We start from the raw sequence: 23,361 nt of genomic DNA, 5'->3' as shown, positions 1-23,361 counted from the left end.
TGATTGGTTAGTTTCTTACCAACCGTCACTCCAATTGGCAAATTCTAGCATATGGGCGTGTTTTCAATAATAGGAGGTGTCGTCATTTCCTCAACTGCGAAAGAGGGGCCTGGCGAGATCGTTGAAGAAGCCTGTCCAAAGAGTAAACATATTTCATCAATAATATAGGATACACCTCCATAGACTGTCTTATCGTCTGTGTTGTGTGGAGAAGCTTTAAACAATTTACCCACAGCAATGTCGGCCCAAGCTCAAATGAGAGCTTTGCTCGATCAACTAATGGGGACTTCGAGGGACGGTGAGTAGCAAAAAGGCGGTGGCTAGCTTGTTAGCGTGCTAGCTAAAAGATGGAGCCAGATGCAGTTAGCCTAGCAAACTCGTTTTTGTGTCGTGTGTCAGATGGGCATACCTTTAATGAATGGCGTACAAGAGGACGTTTGTGTGACATAAAAGGAGCTCATTCATGATTTGGCCCCGGCCTAGTTGTTGTTTCACGATTTAATGTTTGTATCCATAGCTAATGACGTCCACTTCGCCATTAATTGTTGATAGACCAGCCGTCTAGATCAGTGATTCTCAACTATAGGGCCCTTGGGGGCTTCAGAGTTTAAGGGGTCTCTGAAAAATCAGGGATAAACTCATGTTATAGCTACATTTTCATAATATTTTCGATTAACTTAAGAATTAAGTTATTAGAACTTGCCATGTAACTCTGTTTTTAGAACATTGTGGGTAGTTAAACATTTTTACACTATGACACTTACACAATGTTATATGCATGTGTGAAAAAAGTACATTTCTATGTTAGTATTAAGCAGTTTGTTTTGCTATGAGGTGTAATAGTTTTGTTATCCGTTTATCATGATCCGTCTGGCAAATTGACGTTGGAAGATGAGACCACCTAATACCCCCATCAACAAGGTTATACACACAACCCTTAATGACAGAAGCAAATGCAACATCCTACAATGCTTGCAGCTCTAGCTCCAGAACAATGCCTGCGAAAGTGGGTTAAAATGGCAAATAATCTAAAGCATAAAACAATGTTTAACAAGACATGATCACTAGAAATAACTCATCAAAAATATGATGTATATCTAACCAATAATACGTTTTGGAATTGATCAAAATAAGTGATCTATAGTGTGATCAAAGAAATGTTTTAGATGCTGGACTTTAACCTTTGGTGTTTAACAAACACACTATATTATAAATAAGAATACATCATGTTGGAAATACTAAAAAAGCTGATGCAAATAGTAAACAAAAAATTTGAAAGTAGAACTAGCACAATATTTTTGTACATTGACAGGAGCTTAAAACTGTTAGTCATACCTTGCACAGTATCTACTATATCGTGTAGCATTTCTAGAAGCACCACTTCCATAGTAAATGACGTATCTGGCTACAAGGATACAAACATTAAAAACATAACAGCCGCCATTTAGTAAGGATGTCATGTCTACAATGGTAACGTAAAGTCGGATAAACTGACTTCAATCCATGGTTCTTCTTTGGGCTTAATCAGACTAACAAAGTGAGTTTGTCGATTGGGGTTGTGTGTGAGTGTTGAGATGAATTCAAATTTTTCCCGACATATGTTGCATACAAATTGAACAATTGTGGCCCCTTTATTTTATTCATAAAGGTTCAGTGTATCTTTGCCAGCCTACTTCAATCTGCAAAGGAGTTGCAGAAAAGCCTCATGTTCATCGAGCCGTGAGTCACATGATTTTTAAAGCTGTTATGAACAATAGTAATCCAAACAATTGTTTGCTTTCCGGAAGTTGTTGTACTTTTTTTAGCATCACAACAAGGATATTAAAATCTTCAATGACTCTTTGAATTACAATTTGGAAGTAGTACATGCAGCCTGAACTAAGACATTGTCTGGTTGCACTGAAAGCCAAGGAGCTTTAGACGTCTATTGTCAAGGAAGACGTCTATTGTCAAGCAATACAATCTGACTTGTGTGTCATTCATATCAACTTCCTTACTACAGGTATGGGCAAGAAAACAGTTCCCATTTTATACTTTTCTACCGTGGGTTTAAAATTCTGCAGCTGAGGTCTTGAAGATGCAGATGGGTACAGTATATGTTGCAGCTCGCAGTGTGTATAAAACTACCATTTTTTCCCCCCTTGGTTTTATTATTTTCTATGTTCCATTTGTGTCAAGGACTTGGTTGGCGCCAACTATAGGCTAAGCCAAAATCTTTTTTTAATGGCCTTTTATTTTGTTGAAGTTAGGAGGAGATCTAGCTGACACAGTAACAGCTGTTACAGTGACACAGGCAGCCCAGTTAAGCTGAATGACAATGCCATGAGACCAAGGTAGCCTGATGAACCTGTCCATGTCATTCATAAGAACACCCATACAGTAAGCTTACTACCATGTTGTTTTTCTATAGGCCAATATTCTTTAGTTGAACAAGTGCTTTCAGAAAGACACGAGAGTGGAAAGTCACTCTGAGTCTTAGCCAAACGTAGGCCTATATTATTACATTATTCATGTAGTTTCGAGGCTCTGGTAAGGTAAGCCTCCAAGTCACGGCAGAAAATACATCAAGCCATCAGGGACACGCCACTCAGGCCCCAATGCAGGCCCCAAGTGGATGTCGTGAATACTGTCCAAAGGCATTCTGTCAGTACGATACATTGTAGCTCAATGTATCTGTTCATATCACCCCAATAAGGAGAATCCCAAGATGCAATTGTAAAAATGGTCAAATCTATGCCCCTTTACCCTAATATGGGCACACATAGTTATGCTGAAGCATTGGATACCTCGCTCTAGTGGATGAGTATGTGAGGTCTTTCTAACTGTTGGTTTTGTACTGTTTCAGGGGATGAGACGCGGCAGAGGGTCAAATTCACTGATGAGAGGGTCTGCAAAAGCCATCTCCTGAACTGCTGTCCCCACGACATCCTCTCCGGGACTGTAAGTAGACTCAGCACTCTCTTCTTCCATTGTGTCTCCTCCAGACAGGGATGGTGGAATACGTTTTGACAGAGGGTGCAGGGAATAAATATTTTTTTAAAGCCTTGTTTAGATGTTTTTCTTATCATTTCTTATATTTGGTAGGCTATTTCTTAGTGAACTTGTCTCGTTGCTCTAGAATACCAAATAAAGCCTTGCTCACCAGAATAATGTCCTACATCGATAGAATGCATCATCAATAATCTAGTTGACGTTGGACAAGTTCTCTCATACATTTCTGCTTCTCTCGTGGAGCGAGGACATTTAGGAACCGGGAAGATTTTAGTGCCTCCAGAAAGTATTCACGCCCCTTGACTTTTTCCACATTTTGTTGTGTGGCAGTCTGAATTTGAATGAATTAAATTTAGATTTTGTGTCACTGGCCTACACACAATACTCCATAATGTCAAAGTGGACTTATGTTTTTAGATTTTTTTTTACAAATGAATTAAAAATGACAGGCTGATATGTTTTAAGTAAATACATATTCAATCCCTTTGTTATGGCTAGCCTAAGTAAGTTAACATGACTTTTGAATGACTACCTCATCTCAGTACCCCACACATACAATTTATATGTAACGTCCCTCAGTCAAGCAGTGAATGTCAAACACAGATTCAGCCATAAAGATCAGGGAGGTTTTACAATGAAGGGCAACAATTTTAATCCAAGATGGCGGCGCAGTAGGACGTGTATATCTGTCTTTGTCTTATCCCGTGTCTTATCCCTTGTAAATAGTCAGCCTTTTTTCGTATATATCACTTAATCTCACTCATATCTACAAACTAAATATATTTTCCTGCAACCCGCCTCACCCAATGTGGTTCGGATCTGCTATTTTTATTCCTTATAACTGGAACTTCCATCAGGAGCTAGCTAGCTACTAGTTTTTGTTAGCCGCAGCTAGCTGTCCTCGCCTCTTTTCCCTGGAATCAGCCAGCCTTAGCTCGGACAATCACCTGCCAGTCTGCACAGCGCGATATCAACCCAGAGCATATCGGACTGCTTCTCTGCCATATTACTGGATTTCTGCCACTCTGGATCATTACACTAGATCAATACTCCTAGCTAGCTAGCTGAAAACGAGTGGCTACTGTTAGCTAACGCCTCTGTCCCGAAGCAAGCACCAGCTAGCCTCGAGCGAGGCCCATAGACCAACTAATTCTAGGTCTACAATTACCTCCTTTGCCAATTGGCCTGGACCCTTTATTGTCATCTCGGAGCCCCGCCGATCTATCACGACTGGACTGCCGACGAGATTGCCCGATGTGGTCTCAACAGGCTATTCTGTTACGATATCGCCGCAGAACAATCTACGCGCCAGTCAGCTTTTTCTGAATGCTGTGTCCCCTGCTCGCCCAGTGTAGTAGTGAATACCGTACAGTGCACTAGACAACCAGTTCTTATAGCCTTTAGCCGTTTCCTTATTCTACTCCTCCTCTGTTCCTCTGGTGATGTAGAGGTTAACCCAGGCCCTGTAGCTTCCAGTTCCACTCCTATACCCTAGGCGCTATCATTTGTTGACTTCTGTAACTGTAAAAGCCTTGGTTTCATGTATGTTAACATTAGAAGCCTCCTCCCTAAGTTAGTTATTTTCACTGCTTTAGCACACTCCGCCAAAACCCTGATGTCTTAGCCATGTCTGAATCCTGGCTTAGGAAGGCCACCAAAAATTCTGAAATTTCCATCCCCAACAATAACATTTCCCCCCAAGATAGAACTGCCAATGGGGGTGGAGTTGCAATCTACTGCAGAGAAAGCCTGCAGAGTTCTGTCATGCTATCCAGGTCTGTGCCCAAACAATTCGAGCTTCTACTTTTAAAAATCAAATTTTCCAGAAATAAGTCTCTCACTGTTGCCGCTTGTTATAGACCCCCCTCAGACCCCGGCTGCGCCCTGGACACCATATGTGAATTGATTGCCCCCATCTATCTTCAGAGTTTGTACTGTTAGGTGACCTAAACTGGGATATGCTTAACATCCCGGCCGTCCTACAATCTAAGCTAGATGCCCTCAATCTCACCCAAATTATCATGGAACCTACCAGGTACAACCCCAAATCTGTAACCATGGGCACCCTCATAGATCATCCTGACCAACCTGCCCTCCAAATACACCTCTGCTGTCTTCAACCAGGATCTCGGCAATCACTGCCTCATTGTCTGCATCCGTAATGGGTCCGCGGTCAAACGACCACCCCTCATCACAGTCAAACGTTCCCTCAAACACTTCAGCGAGCAGGCCTTTCTAATCGACCTGGCCCGGGTATCCTGGAAGGATATTGACCTCATTCCGTCAGTAGAGGATGCCTGGTTATTCTTTAAAAGTGCTTTCCTCACCATCTAAAATAAGCATGCCCCATTCAAAAAATGTAGAAACAGGAACAGATATTACTCTAGACCTGACTGCCCTTGACCAGCACAAAAACATCCTGTGGCATCAAATGGACCAAACCATATGCAACTTTTTAGGGATGTCAGGAAAGCTAAGGCTAGCTTTTTCAAACAGAAATTTGCATCCTGTAGCATGAACTCCAAATACTTCTGGGACACTGTAAAGTCCATGGAGAATAAGAGCACCTCCTCCCAGCTCCCCACTGCACTGAGGCTAGGAAACACTGTCACCACCGATAAGTTTACGATAATCAATAATTTCAATAAGTATTTTTCTACGGCTGTCCATGCTTTCCACCTGGCTTTCCACCTGACTACCCCTACCCCGGTCAACAGCTCTGCACTCCTCACAGCAACTTGCCCAAGCCTCCCCCATTTTCTCCTTCACCCAAATCCAGACAGCTGATGTTCTGAAAGAGCTGCCAAATCTGCACCCCTACAAATCAGCTGGGCTAGACAATCTGGACCCTCTCTTTCTAAAATGATCTGCCGCAATTGTTGCAACTCCTATTACTAGCCTATTCAACCTCTCTTCCGTATCGTCTGAGGTCCTCAAAGATTGGAAAGCTGCCGCGGCCATCCCCTTCTTCAAAGGGGGAGGCACTCTAGACCCAAACTGTTACAGACCTATATCCATTTTACCCTGCCTTTCTAAGGTCTTCGAAAGCCAAGTTAACAAAAAGATCACCTACCATTTCGAATCCCACCGTACCTTCTCCGCTATGCAATCTGGTTTCCGAGCTGGTCATGGGTGTACCTCAGCCACACTCAGGTCCTCAACGACATCATAACCGCCATCAACAAAAGACAATACTGTGCAGCCGTATTCATCGACCTGGCCAAGGCTTTCGATTCTGTCAATCACCACATTCTTATCGGCAGACTCAACAGCCTTGGTTTCTCAAATGACTTCCTCGCCTGGTTCACCAACTACTTCTCAGATAGAGTTCAGTGTTTCAAATCGGAGGGGCCTGTTGTCCGGACCTCAGGCATTCTCTATGGGGGTGCCACAGGGTTCAATTCTCGGGCCGACTCTCTTCTCTGTATACATCAATGATGTCGCTCTTGCGGCTGGTGTTTCTCTGATACACCTCTACGCAGACGACACCATTCTGTATACTTCTGGCCCTTCTTTGGACACTGTTTACAAACCTCCCAATGAGCTTCAATGCCATACAACAGTCCTTCCGTGGCCTCCAACTGCGCTTAAATGCAAGTAAACTAAATGCATGCTCTTCAACCGATCGCTGCCCGCACCCGCCCGCCTAGCATCACTACTCTGGATGGTTCTGACCTAGAATATGTGGACAACTACAAATACCTAGGTGTCTGGTTAGACTGTAAACTCTCCTTCCAGACTCACATTAAGCATCTCCAATCCAAATTAAATCTAGAATCGGCTTCCTATTTCGCAACAAAGCATCCTTCACTCGTGTTGCCAAACATACCCTCGTAAAACTGACTATCCTACCGATCCTCGACTTCGGCGATGTCATTTACAAAATAGCCTCCAACACTCTACTCAGCAAACTGGATTTAGTCTTATCACAGTGCCATCCATTTCGTTACCAAAGCCCCATATACTACCCACCACTGCGACCTGTATGCTCTCGTTGGCTGGCCCACGCTTCATATTCGTCGCCAAACCCACTGGCTCCAGGTCATCTATAAGTCTTTGCTAGGTAAAGCCCCACCTTATCTCAGCTCATTGTTCACCATAGCAGCACCCACCCGTAGCACGCGCTCCAGCAGGTATATTTCACTGATCATCCCCAAAGCCAATTCCTCCTTTGGCTACCTTTCCTTCCAGTTCTCTGCTGCCAATGACTGGAACGAACTTCAAAAATCACTGAAGCTGGAGACTCATATCTCCCTCTCTAACTTTAAGCATCAGCTATCAGAGCAGCTTACAGATCATTGCACCTGTACATAGCCCATCTGTAATTAGCCCATCCAACTACCTCATACCCATATTGTTATTTATTTGATTTATATATTTTTTTCTTCTCCTTTGCACCCCAGTATCTCTACTTGCACATCTATCACTCCAGTGTTTATTTGCTGAATTGTAATTATTTCGCCACTACGGCCTATTTATTGCCTTACCTCCTTACTTCATTTGCACACACTTTATATAGACTTTTCTATTGTGTTATTGACTGTACATTTGTTTATTCGATGTGTAACTCTGTGTTTGTGTCACACTGCTTTGCTTTATCTTGGCCAGGTCGCAGTTGTAAATGAGAACTTGTTCTTAACTGGCTTACCTGGTTAAATAAAGGTGAAATTAAAAAATTAAAAAACCTATTGGTAGATGGGTAAAAATAGAAAAAGGAGACATTGAATATTCCTTTGCACATGGTTAAGATAGGGCTGGGCAATATATCAATACCTATCAAGGTAATTACTTCCCTCAATAACGAAATAAAAACGTTTAGATTAATTTTCGGTAATGCCGATATAGAATAATTAGGTACAGCAGTCCATTTCACCTCTGTGACACAGCAGGAACGTGCGGAGAAGTGACAATATGCACGTGGAGAGGTAAACGCCCACTAAAAACCACTTAGCACCTCGAGTGATGGAGTAGCCACTGTTAACCTCGAAAGGTGAGTGATGTAGGTGAAAACAGTGGCAGTGATAGCCATGGAGGATCAGCTTCCAACGAAGAAATTATTGATAAAAAGGGTTAAACTGTTTCAGTCATTTTGTTTTGGCTTTTTGATGTCCGACAAAGAGCAGAGCAATGTTCGGTGCAAATTGTGCCGTAGACCTGTGGCTACCAATTCTGGTAATACGACAAACCTTTTTCACCGTCTGAAGCAAAATCGCTCTTTGGAACATGCAGGAAGTTTGAGCTTGCGCCACGGTATTGATAAAAGCCCCTCAAGCACCAGCCAATCTAGGGATGTTTGCCCGAATCAGTCAACACTGACAGCGTTTTATGCCCTACAAGCAAACATCGAAAAGACAAAGACATCACAAATGCTATTATGCATTGCATTGCTAAGGACATGCTACCAATTAGCACAGTAGAAAAGGAAGGTTTCAAGAGGCTTATCAATTTAATTTACCCCAGGTACGTGGACCCTGGCCGCAAACTTTTCTCTCACACTGCACTGCCTAAACTCTACGCCGAGTGTAGGGAAAAAGTTGAGGAACAGCTCAAGACAGATTTTACATATTCTACTACTACCGATCTCTGGTCTAGTCGCACGTCAGAGCCTTATAGTAGCCTCACTATCCGCTATATTGACAGAGTGGAATCTTCAAAATAAATGCCTTCAAACATCATACTTTCCCGACAACCAAACGGCTGAAGCTATAGCATTGACACTCACCTCCTGGGGACTCAGTCAAGATAGACAGGTCTGCATTACAACGAATAGGGGTGCGAACGTGGTACAGGCCGCTCAAATCAACAAATGGACCCGACTGCAATGTGTTGGACGTTGTCTGCACTTGGCCATTGGTAAGTAACCTTGTCAATTGTGTATATTTGAAGTGGTTGGTAAGATGAAACTAAATGTGCATTTTTTTTTCATTAACTGATTAAGTAAAATATTACATTTGTACATAACTAAAGAGAGAATTGAGATTTTTAAATTTTTTATTAAAATCTCTTGATTTCTCTTAGAGAGAGTGGGTCGAGACAAACGGGTAGATCAAACAATTGGAGTGTGTAAGAAAGTGGTAGGTGCCTTTTCCTATTTGTGGAAAAAGAACAGAGACCTGGTTCAAAAGAACGCAACCTACCCCAGCATAAGTTGGTGACAGTCACCTATCAGGTGGGGATCACGTCAAAAGATGGTGCATAGAGTCCTGGAGCAGGAGAAAGTCATTTCACTGGTCGTGTCCATTGACAATAAGACCCGGCACTTAACTCCCACCTATACAGATATAGATGATCTTGAGTTCATCAACCAGGCATTCCTAGAATTCACAAATGCTCTGTCTGGTGACTCTTTATGTCAGTGTGTCTTACCTGAAGCCGGTACTACACCTGTTCAATACAGACGTCATGAAACAGAGCTCACCCAAACCATAAACGATAGTCATGGACTATCTGAATGAGAAATGTGATGACCTATCCACAGATGACCTCCTGGACATAACCTTGTTAGTCGACCCTCGGTTTATATCAACACGAGCAAGAGCTGTCACAGAGATAGTCAATGAGGGACATGAAAACCCAAGCCCAGCACAGGGAGACGTTGCTGCTGCTTCACCACAATTGCCAGCTAAAAAGAGAAAAGTCATGCTCCACCACCACAGGTCTTACTGAAATCCAGCTGGTAGAAAAGGAACTCAGCTGCTACCTTCAGTCTCCTGATGCTGACAGCGAAACCAATCACCTGGACTGGTGGACAATCCACCCCAGAAACTTTCCAAAGTCAACCACCTGGCAAAGCGCTGCCTGTTCATTCCTGCGACCAGCTCCCCTTCAGTGTTTTTAGCACAGGTGGCAACATGGTGACCTGTTTAAAGCCAGAGACCGTAGACAGACTTATCTTTCTAAGACAACTACTTCAACTGTGATGTGCCATTAGTCTAACAGTCATAATGCACATTGACTTGCACTATTTGTTTTTGGTTTTATTTCTTGTTCATAACTTGTAAGGCTTTATAGCTTTAATAAAAGTGGAGTTAATGTTATTTGTGAGTTCTACTTCTGACCATGCATAAGAAACATTGAAGCCTTCGGTTTGTTCAGGCATTCTTGAGTCTGACGCAGATATGCACCTTTTATACATTATTTGATTAATATCGTGATAATTATCGTTATTGAATGAAAGAATATATAGATATTGTGGTAATTGATTTGCCATATCGCCCAGCTCTAGGTTAAGTTATTAATTACACTTTGGATGGTGTATCAATACACCCAGTCACTACATAGATACAGGAAGGAAACTGCTCAGGGATTTCACCATGGGGCCTATGGTGACTTTAAAACAGAGTTTAATGGCTGTGATAGGATATAACTGAGGATGGATCAACAACATTGTAGTTACTCCACAATACTAACCTAAATGACAGAGTGAAAAGAAGGAAGGCTGTACAGAATAAAAAATATTCCAAAACATGCATCCCCATTGCAGTAAGGCTCTAAAGTAAAATGGCAAAAAATAAGTGGCTAAGAAATTATGACTGACCCCAATTAGTCAACTGGTCGATTGTTTGGTCGATAGGCTGTTGGTCGACCAATATTGTTATTATTTTTGTCGAGCAGTAGCAAATATATGTATCTCTATACGCACTTCCCCATTACATATAGTACATTCGGAAAGTATTCAGACCCCTTGACTTTTTCCACATTTTGTTAAGTTAATGCTTTATTCTAAAATTGATTCAATAGTTTTTTTTCTGCTCATCAATTTACACACTACCCCTTAATGACAAAGCAAAGACAGGTTTTCATAAAGTTCAGCAAATGTAGAAAATAAAAAAAAGTTTTAAAGTATTCAGATGCTTTACTCCAAGCTGTAGAAACATCTCAAGGATGATCAATAGAAGCAGGATGCACCTGAGCTCTATTTTGAGCCTCATAGCAGTACTGAGTACTTAAGGTATTTGTTTATTTTTAATACATTTGCAAAAATGTCAATCTGTTTTCGCTTTGTCGTTATGGGGTATTGTGTGTAGATTTGAGGGGAAGAGGTCTGAATACTTTCCAAACGCACTGTATATCACCAGTAGTACATTTTCTGTTAATTCCTATCATTAGACCTTACTGTGAAATGCTTACTTACAAGCCCTTGGATGAGTAACGTCTGGAGGAAACCTGGCACCATCCCTACGGTGAAGCATGGTGGTAGCGGCATCATGCTGTGGGGATGTTTTTCAGCGGCAGTGACTGGGAGACTAGTCAGGATCGCGGGAAAGATGAACGGAACAATGTACAGAGATCCTTGATGAAAACCTGTTCCAGAGCGCTCAGGACCTCAGACTTGGACAAAGGTTAACCTTCCAACAGGACAATGACCTTAAGCACACAATTAAGTCAATGCAGGAGTGGCTTCGGAACAAGTCTCTGAATGTCCTTGAATGGCCCAGCCAGAGCCCAGACTTGAACCCCATCAAACATCTCTGGAGAGACCTGAAAATAGCTGTGCAGCGACACTCCCCATCCAACCTGACAGAGCTTGGGAGGTTCTACAGAGAAGAATGGGAGAAACTCCCCAATACAATTGCGCCAAGCTTGTAGTTTCATACCCAAGAAGACTCGGGGCTGTAATCGCTGCCAAAGGTGTTTCAACAAAGTACTGAGTAAAGGGTCTGAATACTTAGGTGAATGTGATATTTCAGGCTGTAACATAACAAAATGTGGAAAGTCATGGGGTCTGAATACTTTCTGAATGTACTGTATTTGGAAAAATACACATTAGCTGCATCATGTTATGGTTATGGTTGTCATTGTCAAGGACCTAGGGAGTTCTTCAGATAAAAAGAAATGGAATAGAGCTAAGGAAAGGCAAAATCCCAGAGGAAAACCTGGTTGTCTGCTTTCCAACAGACACTGGGAGACAAATTCACCTTTCACCAGGACAATAACCTAAAACGAGGCCAAATATGCACTGGATTTGCTTATCAAGACCACATTGAGTGGCCTAGTTACAGTTTTGAATTCGAAAAACATGTTTTCACTTTGCGATGGGGTTTTGTGTGTAGATTGGTGACGGGAAAAGTTATCAATTTTGAATTCAATCTGTAACACAAAATATGGATTAAGTCGAGGGGAATGAATAGTTTCTGAAGGCATTGTACATACAAAATTTCATAATGTCATCAGTTTGACCAGTTTTAAAGAAATGAAAAGCTGTGAAAACGATCAACCATGTTTCTGATAGTATTTAAGTTGATCTTGGATGCATGTTTTATGTGGTTGAAAATGAAATACTGTCAGCTTTTATGTCGCTAAAAAAAATGATCCCGTTTAGGCGACACACCAGTCCCTATCCACACATTCACATTCTCTCAAGATGCTGAAAGAAAGCAGTCATATTTCTCTACTCTTGTTCCTGAGACAATATTAACATTTGGTGGGTCCTTTTACTGCAATACACTTAATTATGCAGGAGTTAATGGTCTACATATGAGCCTACAGTCAGTGTCCAGACTTCAGTTATTATTACTGTTCCCGTCTGAACTTCAAAGGTGCGCAAAACTGGGGGTGCTGCTGCACCCCTACTTTCGCTGTCTCTACCTCCAGGGCTCTAAAGTGTGATCATTTTGGTCTTATTCTCCTACACTTTTATATGGAAGCACCAGAGCGCCAAGGAAAAAAATCACGCAGACAATAATTATTGTAATGATTAGGCTTTGCTAGCCCAAACTTCTTTGAATGGTTATTACCGGCGATTTTTATTTATTTATTTTTTTACTTTTTTAAAATTATAATAATAATAATTTCTCTCTAGGGGCATATACCATGTCGCAGCTATTCTGAAACTACTGACGGGCCGTTAACATGATTGAACAAGGCGTTAACCATTTGTAAACTCATTAGCTAGCTAAACATTTGGGGGCACATAAAGAAAGGAAAAGGGATAGCTTCTTAGAATTACATTTTTTCCCTTTAGGAGATCAATGATCATAGCAATGAATGAAGGACAAATCTTTTTATTTTTGTGGGGGGGTAGATCAGCTTCAATATTGCAGATTGAACCCAAAATCTAGCCAAATAATTTTGCATCATTTCTAATGCCCCCCCCCCCCCGATTGGAGTGAACTAACGGCCAACAATACATCTGCTACCAATGACTACAGTGAGTGTACAAAACCATTATGAACACCTGCTCTTTCCTGACATAGATTGAAACATATGAAGGCTTTTTAAGCCTTAACACAATTGAGACATGGATTGTGTATGTGTGCCATTAAGAGGGTGAATGGGCAAGACAAAATATTTAAGTGCCTTTTGAACAGGTTATGGTAGTAGGTGCCAGGCGCTCCAGTTTGTGTCAAGAACTTAAACACTGCTGGGTTCTTCACACTTAACAGTTTCCTGTGTGTATCAACAATAGTCCACTACCCAAAGGACTTCTAGCTAACTTAACGCAACTGTGGGACGCATTGGAGTCAACATGTTCCAGCATCCCCGTGGAACGCTTCGACACCTTGTAGAGTCCTTGGCCCAACGAATTGAGGCTTTTCTGAGGGCAAAAGAGCAGATGAATCTTAATATTAGGAAGGTGTTTTTAATGTTTTGTACACTGTATATATATGAAGGGACAAAGCCATCGATCACATGGCATCATTCATTCCTATGTGAAGACTCAATAACACATTGAAGCCAAATGAAGTCAGTTAAGTTCTCGTCTCCTGGAGACACAACATACGAAGTTTGAGCTACTCCTGGAAGTGATGTTACACGCTAGCTCAGTGTTGCCCCCTCATTGAGTAACTCCAGTTGAAGGCCAACTAGGGTACTGCAGTCTGCCATAAGCAACTCAATTATACTTAACTTCTGTGTGCACCCATTGAGCTATAGCAACCATATCTCCTCCCTGTGTGATTACTACCTTCTCTCTCAAAATCAATGACTGAGCACCGAATGCATCCCTACGCATCCTACAAATATAGAATATCAGAGTTCGGAGTGTAACGGCATATCAGAATGAGTGCTTCATCCAATATCACCTGTGACAGCTGTGAGCAGCCAGCCGCATCCCCCTAACCAACCATTAGCCTACTTAGCTGCTTCTCTCCGTCGGTTCCTTCTGCGCCTCTCCGTCATTTTTAAAATGTTATTTAGCCGCGATGGTTAGCTGGGATGTGCAGACAGTGATGGGGTTTCTGTTACATTTGTTTAAAATATTAGCGCGGCTTGCAGTGCGAGCGAAGTGGATACGTATCTTAATTTCGCCTGTAAGAACAAGCAGGCCAGTCTGACTAGGCTTCGTTGTCACGTAGCCTCTAAGTACCACTGCCATAGAGGAAAAATAGAGCACGGTGACAGCCATGCTTGTGCCTTTTACATTACTGAAATCCACGAGTATCTAGCCCAAACTCAAAAGTTATGCCCCATATTACCAGAGCTACCTTCTCCCCTTTCTACTGTGAATTGGTGCACGTTTTATATAATTTTATAAACCATGTCGCTGGCTGCAAGTTTTTGGTTTGATAACGATCTTGTTTAGTCATGTTACCTGGCTAGCTAGCTAACAACATGATACCGTAGCTATGCACAGAAGTGGATGGCACAGGAAAAAAAGAAAATGCATAGATGGTGTACTACAGATGCACAATCGAGAGCATCCTGTCGGGCTGTATCACCGCCTGGTACGGCAACTGCTCCGCCCACAACCGTAAGGCTCTCCAGAGGGTAGTGAGGTCTGCAGAACGCATCACCAGGGGCAAACTACCTGCCCTCCAGGACACCTACACCACCCGATGTCACAGGAAGGCCATAAAGATCATCAAGGACAACAACCACCCAAGCCACTGCCTGTTCACCCCGCTATCATCCAGAAGGCGAGGTCAGTACAGGTGCATCAAAGCAGGGACCGAGAGACTGAAAAACAGCTTCTATCTCAAGGCCATCAGACTGTTAAACAGCCACCACTAACATTTAGCGGCCGCTGCCAACATACTGACTCAACTCCAGCCACTTTAAAAATGGGAATTGATGGAAATTATGTAAAAATGTACCACTAGCCACTTTAAGCAATGTCACTTAATACAATGTTTACATACCCTACATTACCCATCTCATATGTATATATACTGTACTCTATATCATCTACTGCATCTTGCCATCTTTATGCAATACATGTACCACTAGCCACTTTAAACTATGCCACTTTATGTTTACATACCCTACAGTACTCATCTCATACGTATATACCGTACTCTATACCATCTACTGCATCTGCCATGCCGTTCTGTACCACCACTCATTCATATATCTTTATGTACATATTCTTTATCCCTTTACACTTGTGTGTGTGTGTGTAAGGTAGTAGTGTGGAATTGTTAGGTTAGATTACTGTTGGTTATTACTGCATTGTCGGAACTAGAAGCACAAGCATTTCGCTACACTCGCATTAACATCTGCTAACCATGTGTATGTGACTAATAAAATTTGATTTGATTTGATTTACTCAGATGCTTTAAAGGTACGAATCATATGCCTAATCAATGTAATTCTAAGCTAAATCTGAATCAAATCAGTATATTTTTCTGCTATTCCTTAAATTATGTTTGGTGCCTAACTTTTGGGAAGAGTGTGTAGGCTGTGTGTAAAGTTGTCTGAAGAGTAGGCTAAAGATGATTTCATATAGGCCTAGTGTGCTGTCACCTTATTGTCACAATGAAAATGCAGACGTTATGCATTTACAGTACCAGTCAAAAGTTTGGACTCCTACTCATTCAGGGGTTTTTCTTTATTTTGACTATTTTTTACATTGTAGAATAATAGTGAAGATATCAAAACTATGAAATAACACATGGAATCATGTAGTAATCAAAAAAAGTGTTAAACAAGTCAAAATATATTTGAGATTCTTCAAAGTTGCCACCCTTTATGGACTTGGTATTTTACCAAATTGGCTATCTTCTGTATTCCACCCCTACCTTGTCACAATACAACTGATTGGCTCAAACGCATTAAGAAGGAAAGAAATTCCACAAATGAACTTAAGGCACACCTGTTAATTGAAATTCATTCCAGGTGACTACCCCATGAAGCTGGTTGAGAGAATGCCAAAGCTGTCAAGCAAAAGGTGGCTACTTTGAAAAATATCAAATCAACTCACCTGTCTTTCAAAGATGGTTTGTAAAAATCCTGTCTTTTCAAAGATAATTTGTAAAAATCCAAATGATTTCACAGATCTTCTTGTAAAGGGTTTAGACAATGTTTCCCATGCTTGTTCAATGAACCATAAACAATTCATGAACATGCACCTGTGGAACGGTCGTTAAGACACTAACAGCTTACCGACAGTAGGCAATTAGGTCACAGTTATGAAAACTTAGGACACTAAAGAGGCCTTTCTACTGAAAAACACCAAAAGCAAGATGCCCAGGGTCCCTGCTCATTTGCGTGAACGTGTCTTAGGCATGCTGCAAGGAGGCATGAGGACTGCAGATGTGGCCAGGGCAATAAATTGCCATGTCTGTACTGTAAGACGGCGCAACAGGGAGACCGGATGGACAGCTAATCGTCCTCGCAGTGGCAGACCGTGTAACACCACCTGCACAGGATCGGTACATCCGAACATCACACCTGCGGGACACGTACAGGATGGCAACAACTGCACGAGTTACACCAGGAACGCACAATCCCTCCATCAGTTCTCAGACTGTCCGCAATAGGCTGAGATGTTGGACTGAGGGCTTGTAGGCCTGTTGTAAGGCAGGTCCTCACCAGACATCACCGGCAACAACGTCGCCTATGGGCATAAACCCACCGTCGCTGGACCAGACAGAAATGGCAAAAAGTGATCTTCGCTGACGAGTCGCGGTTTTGTCTCACCAGGGGTGATGGTTTGTGTTTATCGTCATAGGAATGAGCGTTACCCCGAAGCCTGTACTCTGGCGTGGGACCGATTTGGAGGTGGAGGATCCATCATGGTCTGGGGTGGTGTGTCACAGCATTATCGAACTGAGCTTGTTGTCATTTCAGGCAATCTCATCGCTGTGCCTTACAGGGAAGACATCCTCCTCATGTGGTACCCATCCTGCGGGCTCATCCTGACATGCCCCTCCAGCATGACAATGCCACCAGCCATACTGCTCGTTCTGTGCGTGATTTCCTGCAAGACAGGAATGTCAGTGTTCTGCCATGGCCAGCGAAGAGCCCGGATCTCAATCCCATTGAGCACGTCTGGGACCCGTTGAATCAGAGGGTGAGGGCTAGGGCCATTCCCCCCAGAAGTGTCCGGGAACTTGCAGGCGCCTTGGTGGGGTAACAGAGCCGGGTAACATCTCACAGCAACAACTGGCAAATCTGGCGCAGTCCATGAGGAGGAGATGCACTGCAGTACTTAATGCAGCTGGTGGCCACACCAAATACTGGTTGTTACTTTTGAGTTTGACGCCCCCCTTTGTTCAGGGACACATTATTCCATTTCTGTTAGTCACATGTCTGTGGAACTTGTTCAGTTTGTCTCAGTTGTTGAATCTTGTTATGTTCATAAAAATATTTACACATGTTAACTTTGCTGAACGTAAACGCAGTTGACAGTGCGAGGACGTTACTTTATAAAGTGTTTATAAAATATATTTAGATTTGTTTAAAAAAAAAAATGGTTACTACAAGATTCCATATGTGTTATTTCATTGTTTTGATGTCTTCACTATTATTATACAATGTAGAAAATTGTTCAAATAAAGACAAACCCTTGAATGAGTAAGTGTGTCCAAACTTTTGACTGGTACTGTATATTCCTTAATACATTCCTTGGAACCCAATCACAGGGAGGCCTTTGGCCTGGTATCACATCGTTAGTACAATTTTGGTATTGTTACAACCCTACTCTGAAAATATGTGTATTTTATTTTACACAGATTTTTCACTTTTCCGTGCATCATTTATTATTTTTTCTCCACCTTTTTGGACCTTTGCCAGTTTGCATCCCTGGTTATGACAAATCTCTTGCATGTCACTGTCTTGACTTTCTTAAAGAGACAGTGTAGAATTTAATATAAATCGCCTCAATAGGAAATAGTGCTTTTAACACAATGAAGAAACCTACTATTCCAAGTGACTTTGTATTTCAATGCAAGGTATTTGTATGAACATTTTAGCTATTATAATAAACGTATATCTTTCAAGGGTTACATATTAGTTTGTAGGGCATAACGTGTGCTTCAAAATAAGGCTCAATATAGGCTATCAATCAATTAAAAAATATATATTTATTTTCTGGTGCTCCTAAATTTGATGTGGTACTCATAACTTTTTAAAGTTGGGAGCACCAGTGCTACCAATTAAATTATTTAAATTCGAGCCTTGGTCTCTTTTTCTTTGCCAGGAACCATTTCTGTTACCCTTACATGATGATTGAATCAGCAGTTGAAGTGTAGTCAGTAATAGTGGTTGATCTATTCTGAATATTTTGTGACTTCTAAAGTAGTTCACTGCAGACTATGTTGGATCTATGGCTGTGTCTTGACTGGCTGACTTTGACTTCATCAACAGCGTATGGATCTGGGAGAATGTGCGAAGACCCACGACCTGGCACTCCGGGCCGACTATGAAATTGCCTCCAAGGAGAGAGACCTCTTCTTTGAGCTTGACGTAAGTGATATCCACAGTCGGCTCGATTTAAAAACAACAATTTATCCCCTCGGGCAAGTTAGTTGTACTTCTTCCAGTTCATCTTACCAGTGCAGCAGTCTGTGTTCCATTGACTTATATGGAGTTTACTTTTCTATTGTCGACAATAGGCTGTGGACCACCTGGAGTCATTCATTGCCGATTGCGACCGGAGAACAGAGTTGGCCAAGAAACGACTAGTTGAGACCCAAGACGAGATCAGTGCGGAGGTGGCTGAAAAGGTGAGGGCAAGATGAACCGGGTTCACTGAATCTTTGATTTTGACACATTTTATGCTGTTGTTGACTTGTGTTGTGTTTGTTATTCTCAAGGCAGAGACGGTTCACGAGCTGAACGAGGAGATTGGGAAGCTCCTGGCCAAGGCAGAGCAGCTGGGTGCCGAGGGGAATGTGGATGAGGCCCAGAAGGTCCTACAGGAAGTGGAGAAAGTGCGCAGCAGGAAGAGGGATGCTGAGGTGAGGAGGAGGGGTTCTTTTACTCAGTGTGTTTATTTTCCATCAAACTAGCCCACCTCAGACCAAATAGGTTACCGAATACAGACCTCAGACCAAATAGGTTACTGAATACGTCACTTTAATAAATAGATCGCTAGTCACTTTAATAATGCCACTTTAATAATGTTTACATATCTTGTCTTACTCATTTCATATGTATATACTGTATTATATACCATCTATTGCATCTTGCCTATGCCGCTCGGTCATCGCTCATCCATATATTTATATGTACATATTCTTATTCCATCCCTTTACTTAGATTTGTGTGTGTTAGGTAGTTGTTGCGGAATTGTTAGATATTGCTGCACTGTCGGAACTAGAAGCACAAGCATTTCTCTACTCGCTATCTGCTAACCATCTGTGACCAATAAAATTTGATTTGATTTTGAATGTAGTCCTGGGTCGTGTTCAGTAGGGCACAATGTATCAAAAACATTTTGCAATGGGAAATTAAATGTTTTCTTATTGGACAAGTTTAGGTGGATCCATCCGGTTTCACTTTGTTTTTGCCATACTGAACTCGAACCCCCTTCTTTCCTATCCTGACTCATCTTTCTCCATCTCTTCGGTTCTGTCCTTCTCAGGAGGAGTACAGAAACTCCATGCCTGCCTCCAGTTTCCAGCAGCAGAAGCTTCGCGTCTGCGAGGTGTGCTCGGCCTACCTGGGTCTCCACGACAACGACCGTCGCCTGGCCGACCACTTTGGCGGGAAGCTGCACCTGGGCTTCATCCAGATCAGGGAGAAACTGGAAGCCCTGAAGGTATGCTCTGAACCACCTCAGACCAAATAGGTTACTGAATACACCTAGCGAGATGTGGAAGTATAATCCTCAAAAGGGGATTTTGTTTTTGACTGCTTTCACCTTTTGAGGATTCCACAGGGACTTTGTTTTTGATTTAAAGTACAGGAAACATCTCCCTTTTGGGATTAATTTACATTTTGCAGCAAGGACATTCTTTTTGACATTAGAATGTATTAACATGAAGACATTTTAATATAAACACTGAGGCTAATGTCATTGCTGACCATTTTCTATCAGAAAACCGTCCTGGAAAAGCAGGAGAAGAGGAACCAGGATCGTCTGAAGAGGAGAGAAGAGAGAGAGAAGGAGGAGAAGATGAAGAAGAGGTGGGTCTTAACTTTGCAAAAATCATGAAATTGATGTAGGCAGATTTTATACACATGTCGGTGGTGATTGCAGCACTTCTTGGAAAATATAATCAATCCATGTACTGTATGTGGAGACAAATGCAGATATTTTCACTGTGGCATCTCATCAATTGTTTTCTGTCACTTTATAGGACCAAATCACGGAGCAGGGAACGGAGCAGGGAACATAGAAGGTTAGTATGGGCCACCAGCCATCTACTGCCACATGAACTCTATTGAATACACTATCTCCTAGTTTATTGCTGTATAAAACACTTCTCTGTGTCCATGCTGTAGGTCCAGCTCTCGCGACCGTAGGAGACGCCGTTCGCGTTCCTCGTCTCGGGAGAAGCGGCGTTCCTCCCGCTCGCGCTCCAGGGACCGGGAGAGGCGGCGACGCCACCGCAGCCGATCCCGCAGCAAGGGCGGCCGCCACAGCCACGAGCCCAGCTCCCGACACAAGTAGGAGTGTACACATACACAAGTTCCATCTCATTACTTAAACAAGTGCACACTTAATCATAAAGCTTCTTATCATAATATATACACACGACATACACACACACACACAGATTTGTGTGTAACAAGACAGTGTTTACGGTTCCAGGTCGTCTAGGGATCGCGATCGCTCCTCCAGAGACCGTTCACGGGAGCGAAGCAGGAAGAGGGGATCCTCGGAGCAGCGGCAGGAGAGCAGGGATCAGAACGGGAGAACAGACTCCCGCCGGGCGGAGGTCAGGGATAGAGACCTTTGAGGACTCTATCTGTCTCTCTCTCTCGCTGTCTCCATCCTCAACACACAACCTCCTTTTGTCTGTCTCTCTTTCATATCTGTCCATAACATCTATTTGAACTCTCTCCTTGTATGAATTCTCCCTCCGTTCCCTTATCAAAATTATCCTGAGATGTTTTGCTTTGACCGATATTTCAGCCAACCCACTGTCCCAAATACATAGCGCTTATATGACCACAGAAGTATATACAGGTAACTGCCAAAATAATGGAAACACTTCAGTAAAACAAAGTATACTGAAAGCAGGTGCCTCCACACATGTGGTTCATGAGTTAATTAAGAAATGAACATCGCATCATAATTAGGGTCATGTATAAAAATGCTGGGCCTGCCTTTATTTTGCCTACCATGGCTATACCCCCATAGGATGATAATGCCTCCATCCACTGGGCATGAGTGGTCACTGAATGGTTTGATGAGCATGAAAACGGTGTAAACCATATGCCAGGTCTCAACCCAATTGAACACTTATGGGAGATTCTGGAGCGGTGCCCGAGACTGCGTTTTCCACCGCTGTCAATAAAACACCAAATCATGGAATTTCTCGTGGAAGAATGGGGTCGCATCCCTCCAATAGCGTTCCAGACACTTGTAGAATCTATGCGGTGGCCCAACGCCCTACTAAAACACGTTATGTTGGTGTTTCCTTTATTTTGTCACCTGTATATTGTACATGCATATATATTTTAGTTTCAAGCGTTATCCTGTGATAAAGGTGTGGGGGGGTTGTTGAACATTGGGCGTGGGAGTACATAAAGTCCTGACAGTGTATGTTAGATGTGATGGCTGTTGATGACATGCATATGATTAAATATTCTATCAAACTGTCCTGAATATTAATTTCCTGGGGGAATCAGTAACTGAAACTAGAGGAAGGATAAATGAATGACCGTTGGCCATAAACTTAAAGAATAGAGCATTTCCATATTGCTGTGTTTTATGATACTGTTAATTTTAAACTGTAAGAATTTCTATGTGTGATTGAGATACTTTGCATAATTATACCTCCAGCATACTGTCCTGGGTGGTGTTCATTAGGCACCAAAAGGAAGATACTGGACTGAAACAGGGAGGGGTCACCTGGACTTGTCCAATAAGAAACCTACATTTTTGTTTTCCTGTAAAAACGTTGCTAAATGTTTTCAGTTATTTCCCTAATAAACACGACCCAGCATTACTGTCTTGGATTGGCTTCTCCGTGCAAGGCTTTCTTCCCTTCCTAGAGGCTATTTCACAATGCTGGTTGCATCAATTTGCCATTTGATGTTGCACTAAATATTTAACATACCAGTAATTATAGAATCTCTTCTGCACATATCTGGCCTAAGATTGATAAACTAAGCCATATTGTTCTCGTTTGACTGGATCAGGACATTTGGAAATCAAAGGGAATTTGGTCAGTTGTGAACATCAGCAAGCTCATTTCTGTCAGCTTGTGAAATACCCTCTGCTTCTATATCTGTGGTTTATACTAACTGAGGATGTTTATCGCTGAAGAGTTTGTAGCAGTTCAATTTAATGTCATAACTAATACGGACAAGGTTTTCTTAAGTTTTAGAATTTATTGTCCTTTGTGTTCACAAACGGTTGCTATTTTTTTTTTCTCCTCTCCATAGAATTTTACAAGTTTGTTCCAAGTTTTCATGTTATGAATACAAATATTAACCCTTATTATCATAGTCTTGGCATGCGAGCGGTGACGTATGTGTGTAGACATGATGGACTTTGCATGCTTCAGTTTTGAGTAGTAATGCTGTTTTGGATTGAGAATTACTGTTCCAGGCTTCTTACTGTATGTGACCCTAGAAGTTGCCTACGTTGCCCTGGTAGTCCGCTACGTTGCCCTGGTAGTCCGCTACGTTGCCCTGGTAGTCCGCTGCGTGGCCCTGGTAGTCCGCTGCGTGGCCCTGGTAGTCCGCTACGTTGCCCTGTTTTTGGCCTATGACACTTGGTGCTGGGAACAATGTCTTAAGCACAGCACCTGCTTATGTCCATTTCACTTTCCAATATGTTGATGCTGAGTCAGCAGTTTGTAAATGTTCTTTCTTTTTTGCTTCATGTATGTCAGTCACTTGAAGTTAGATGCAAACATATATAAATGAATGCATTGCTTTTCCTAATGTGTGCCGTCTGTAGACTTTGTCAGGTCTGTTTGTATTACTTCCTGGAAGATGATTTTTTGTCTTGAAGCCTGAATAAAAATCCCAGTTTTTTTTTTTTTTTATTGTATTAATGTACTTACCTAAGATCTTTGCTCAGGGCCT

The 23,361-nt window shown here is 42.2% G+C and overlaps 1 protein-coding gene across 2 annotated transcripts; it reads left to right on the top strand.

The window, feature by feature from the left end:
• Positions 1 to 75: 75 nt before the first annotated feature.
• LOC139541940 (putative RNA-binding protein Luc7-like 1) lies at positions 76 to 22,284 on the top strand. 2 transcript variants are annotated; one of them, XM_071346855.1, is made up of 10 exons: positions 76 to 298; positions 2,846 to 2,940; positions 18,520 to 18,618; positions 18,768 to 18,878; positions 18,969 to 19,112; positions 19,739 to 19,915; positions 20,195 to 20,283; positions 20,457 to 20,498; positions 20,602 to 20,766; positions 20,912 to 22,284. In XM_071346855.1, the coding sequence occupies exons 1-10, from the start codon at positions 238 to 240 to the stop codon at positions 21,057 to 21,059; spliced, it is 1,131 nt and encodes a 376-aa protein (XP_071202956.1). In that variant the 5' UTR covers positions 76 to 237; the 3' UTR covers positions 21,060 to 22,284. The 2 variants fall into 2 exon arrangements, with proteins under 2 accessions (XP_071202956.1, XP_071202957.1); XM_071346856.1 differs by lacking the exon at positions 76 to 298 and adding an exon at positions 2,267 to 2,379.
• The last annotated feature ends 1,077 nt before the right edge of the window (positions 22,285 to 23,361 follow it).

This window comes from Salvelinus alpinus, chromosome 17, assembly GCF_045679555.1.
Source record: "Salvelinus alpinus chromosome 17, SLU_Salpinus.1, whole genome shotgun sequence".
Lineage (NCBI taxonomy): Eukaryota > Metazoa > Chordata > Actinopteri > Salmoniformes > Salmonidae > Salvelinus > Salvelinus alpinus.
Note: the sequence above shows the minus strand (reverse complement) of the source record. Positions and strands in the feature narration are given on the sequence as shown.

Excerpts from the sequence above, each read along its gene's own strand:
- LOC139541940 (XM_071346855.1), top strand. The coding sequence starts at position 238 with ATGTCGGCCCAAGCTCAAATGAGAGCTTTGCTCGATCAACTAATGGGG. Across the intron at positions 299-2,845 it reads AATGGGGACTTCGAGGGACG|GGGATGAGACGCGGCAGAGG; the intron begins GTGAGTAGCAAA and ends GTACTGTTTCAG. Across the intron at positions 19,113-19,738 it reads GCAGGAAGAGGGATGCTGAG|GAGGAGTACAGAAACTCCAT; the intron begins GTGAGGAGGAGG and ends TGTCCTTCTCAG.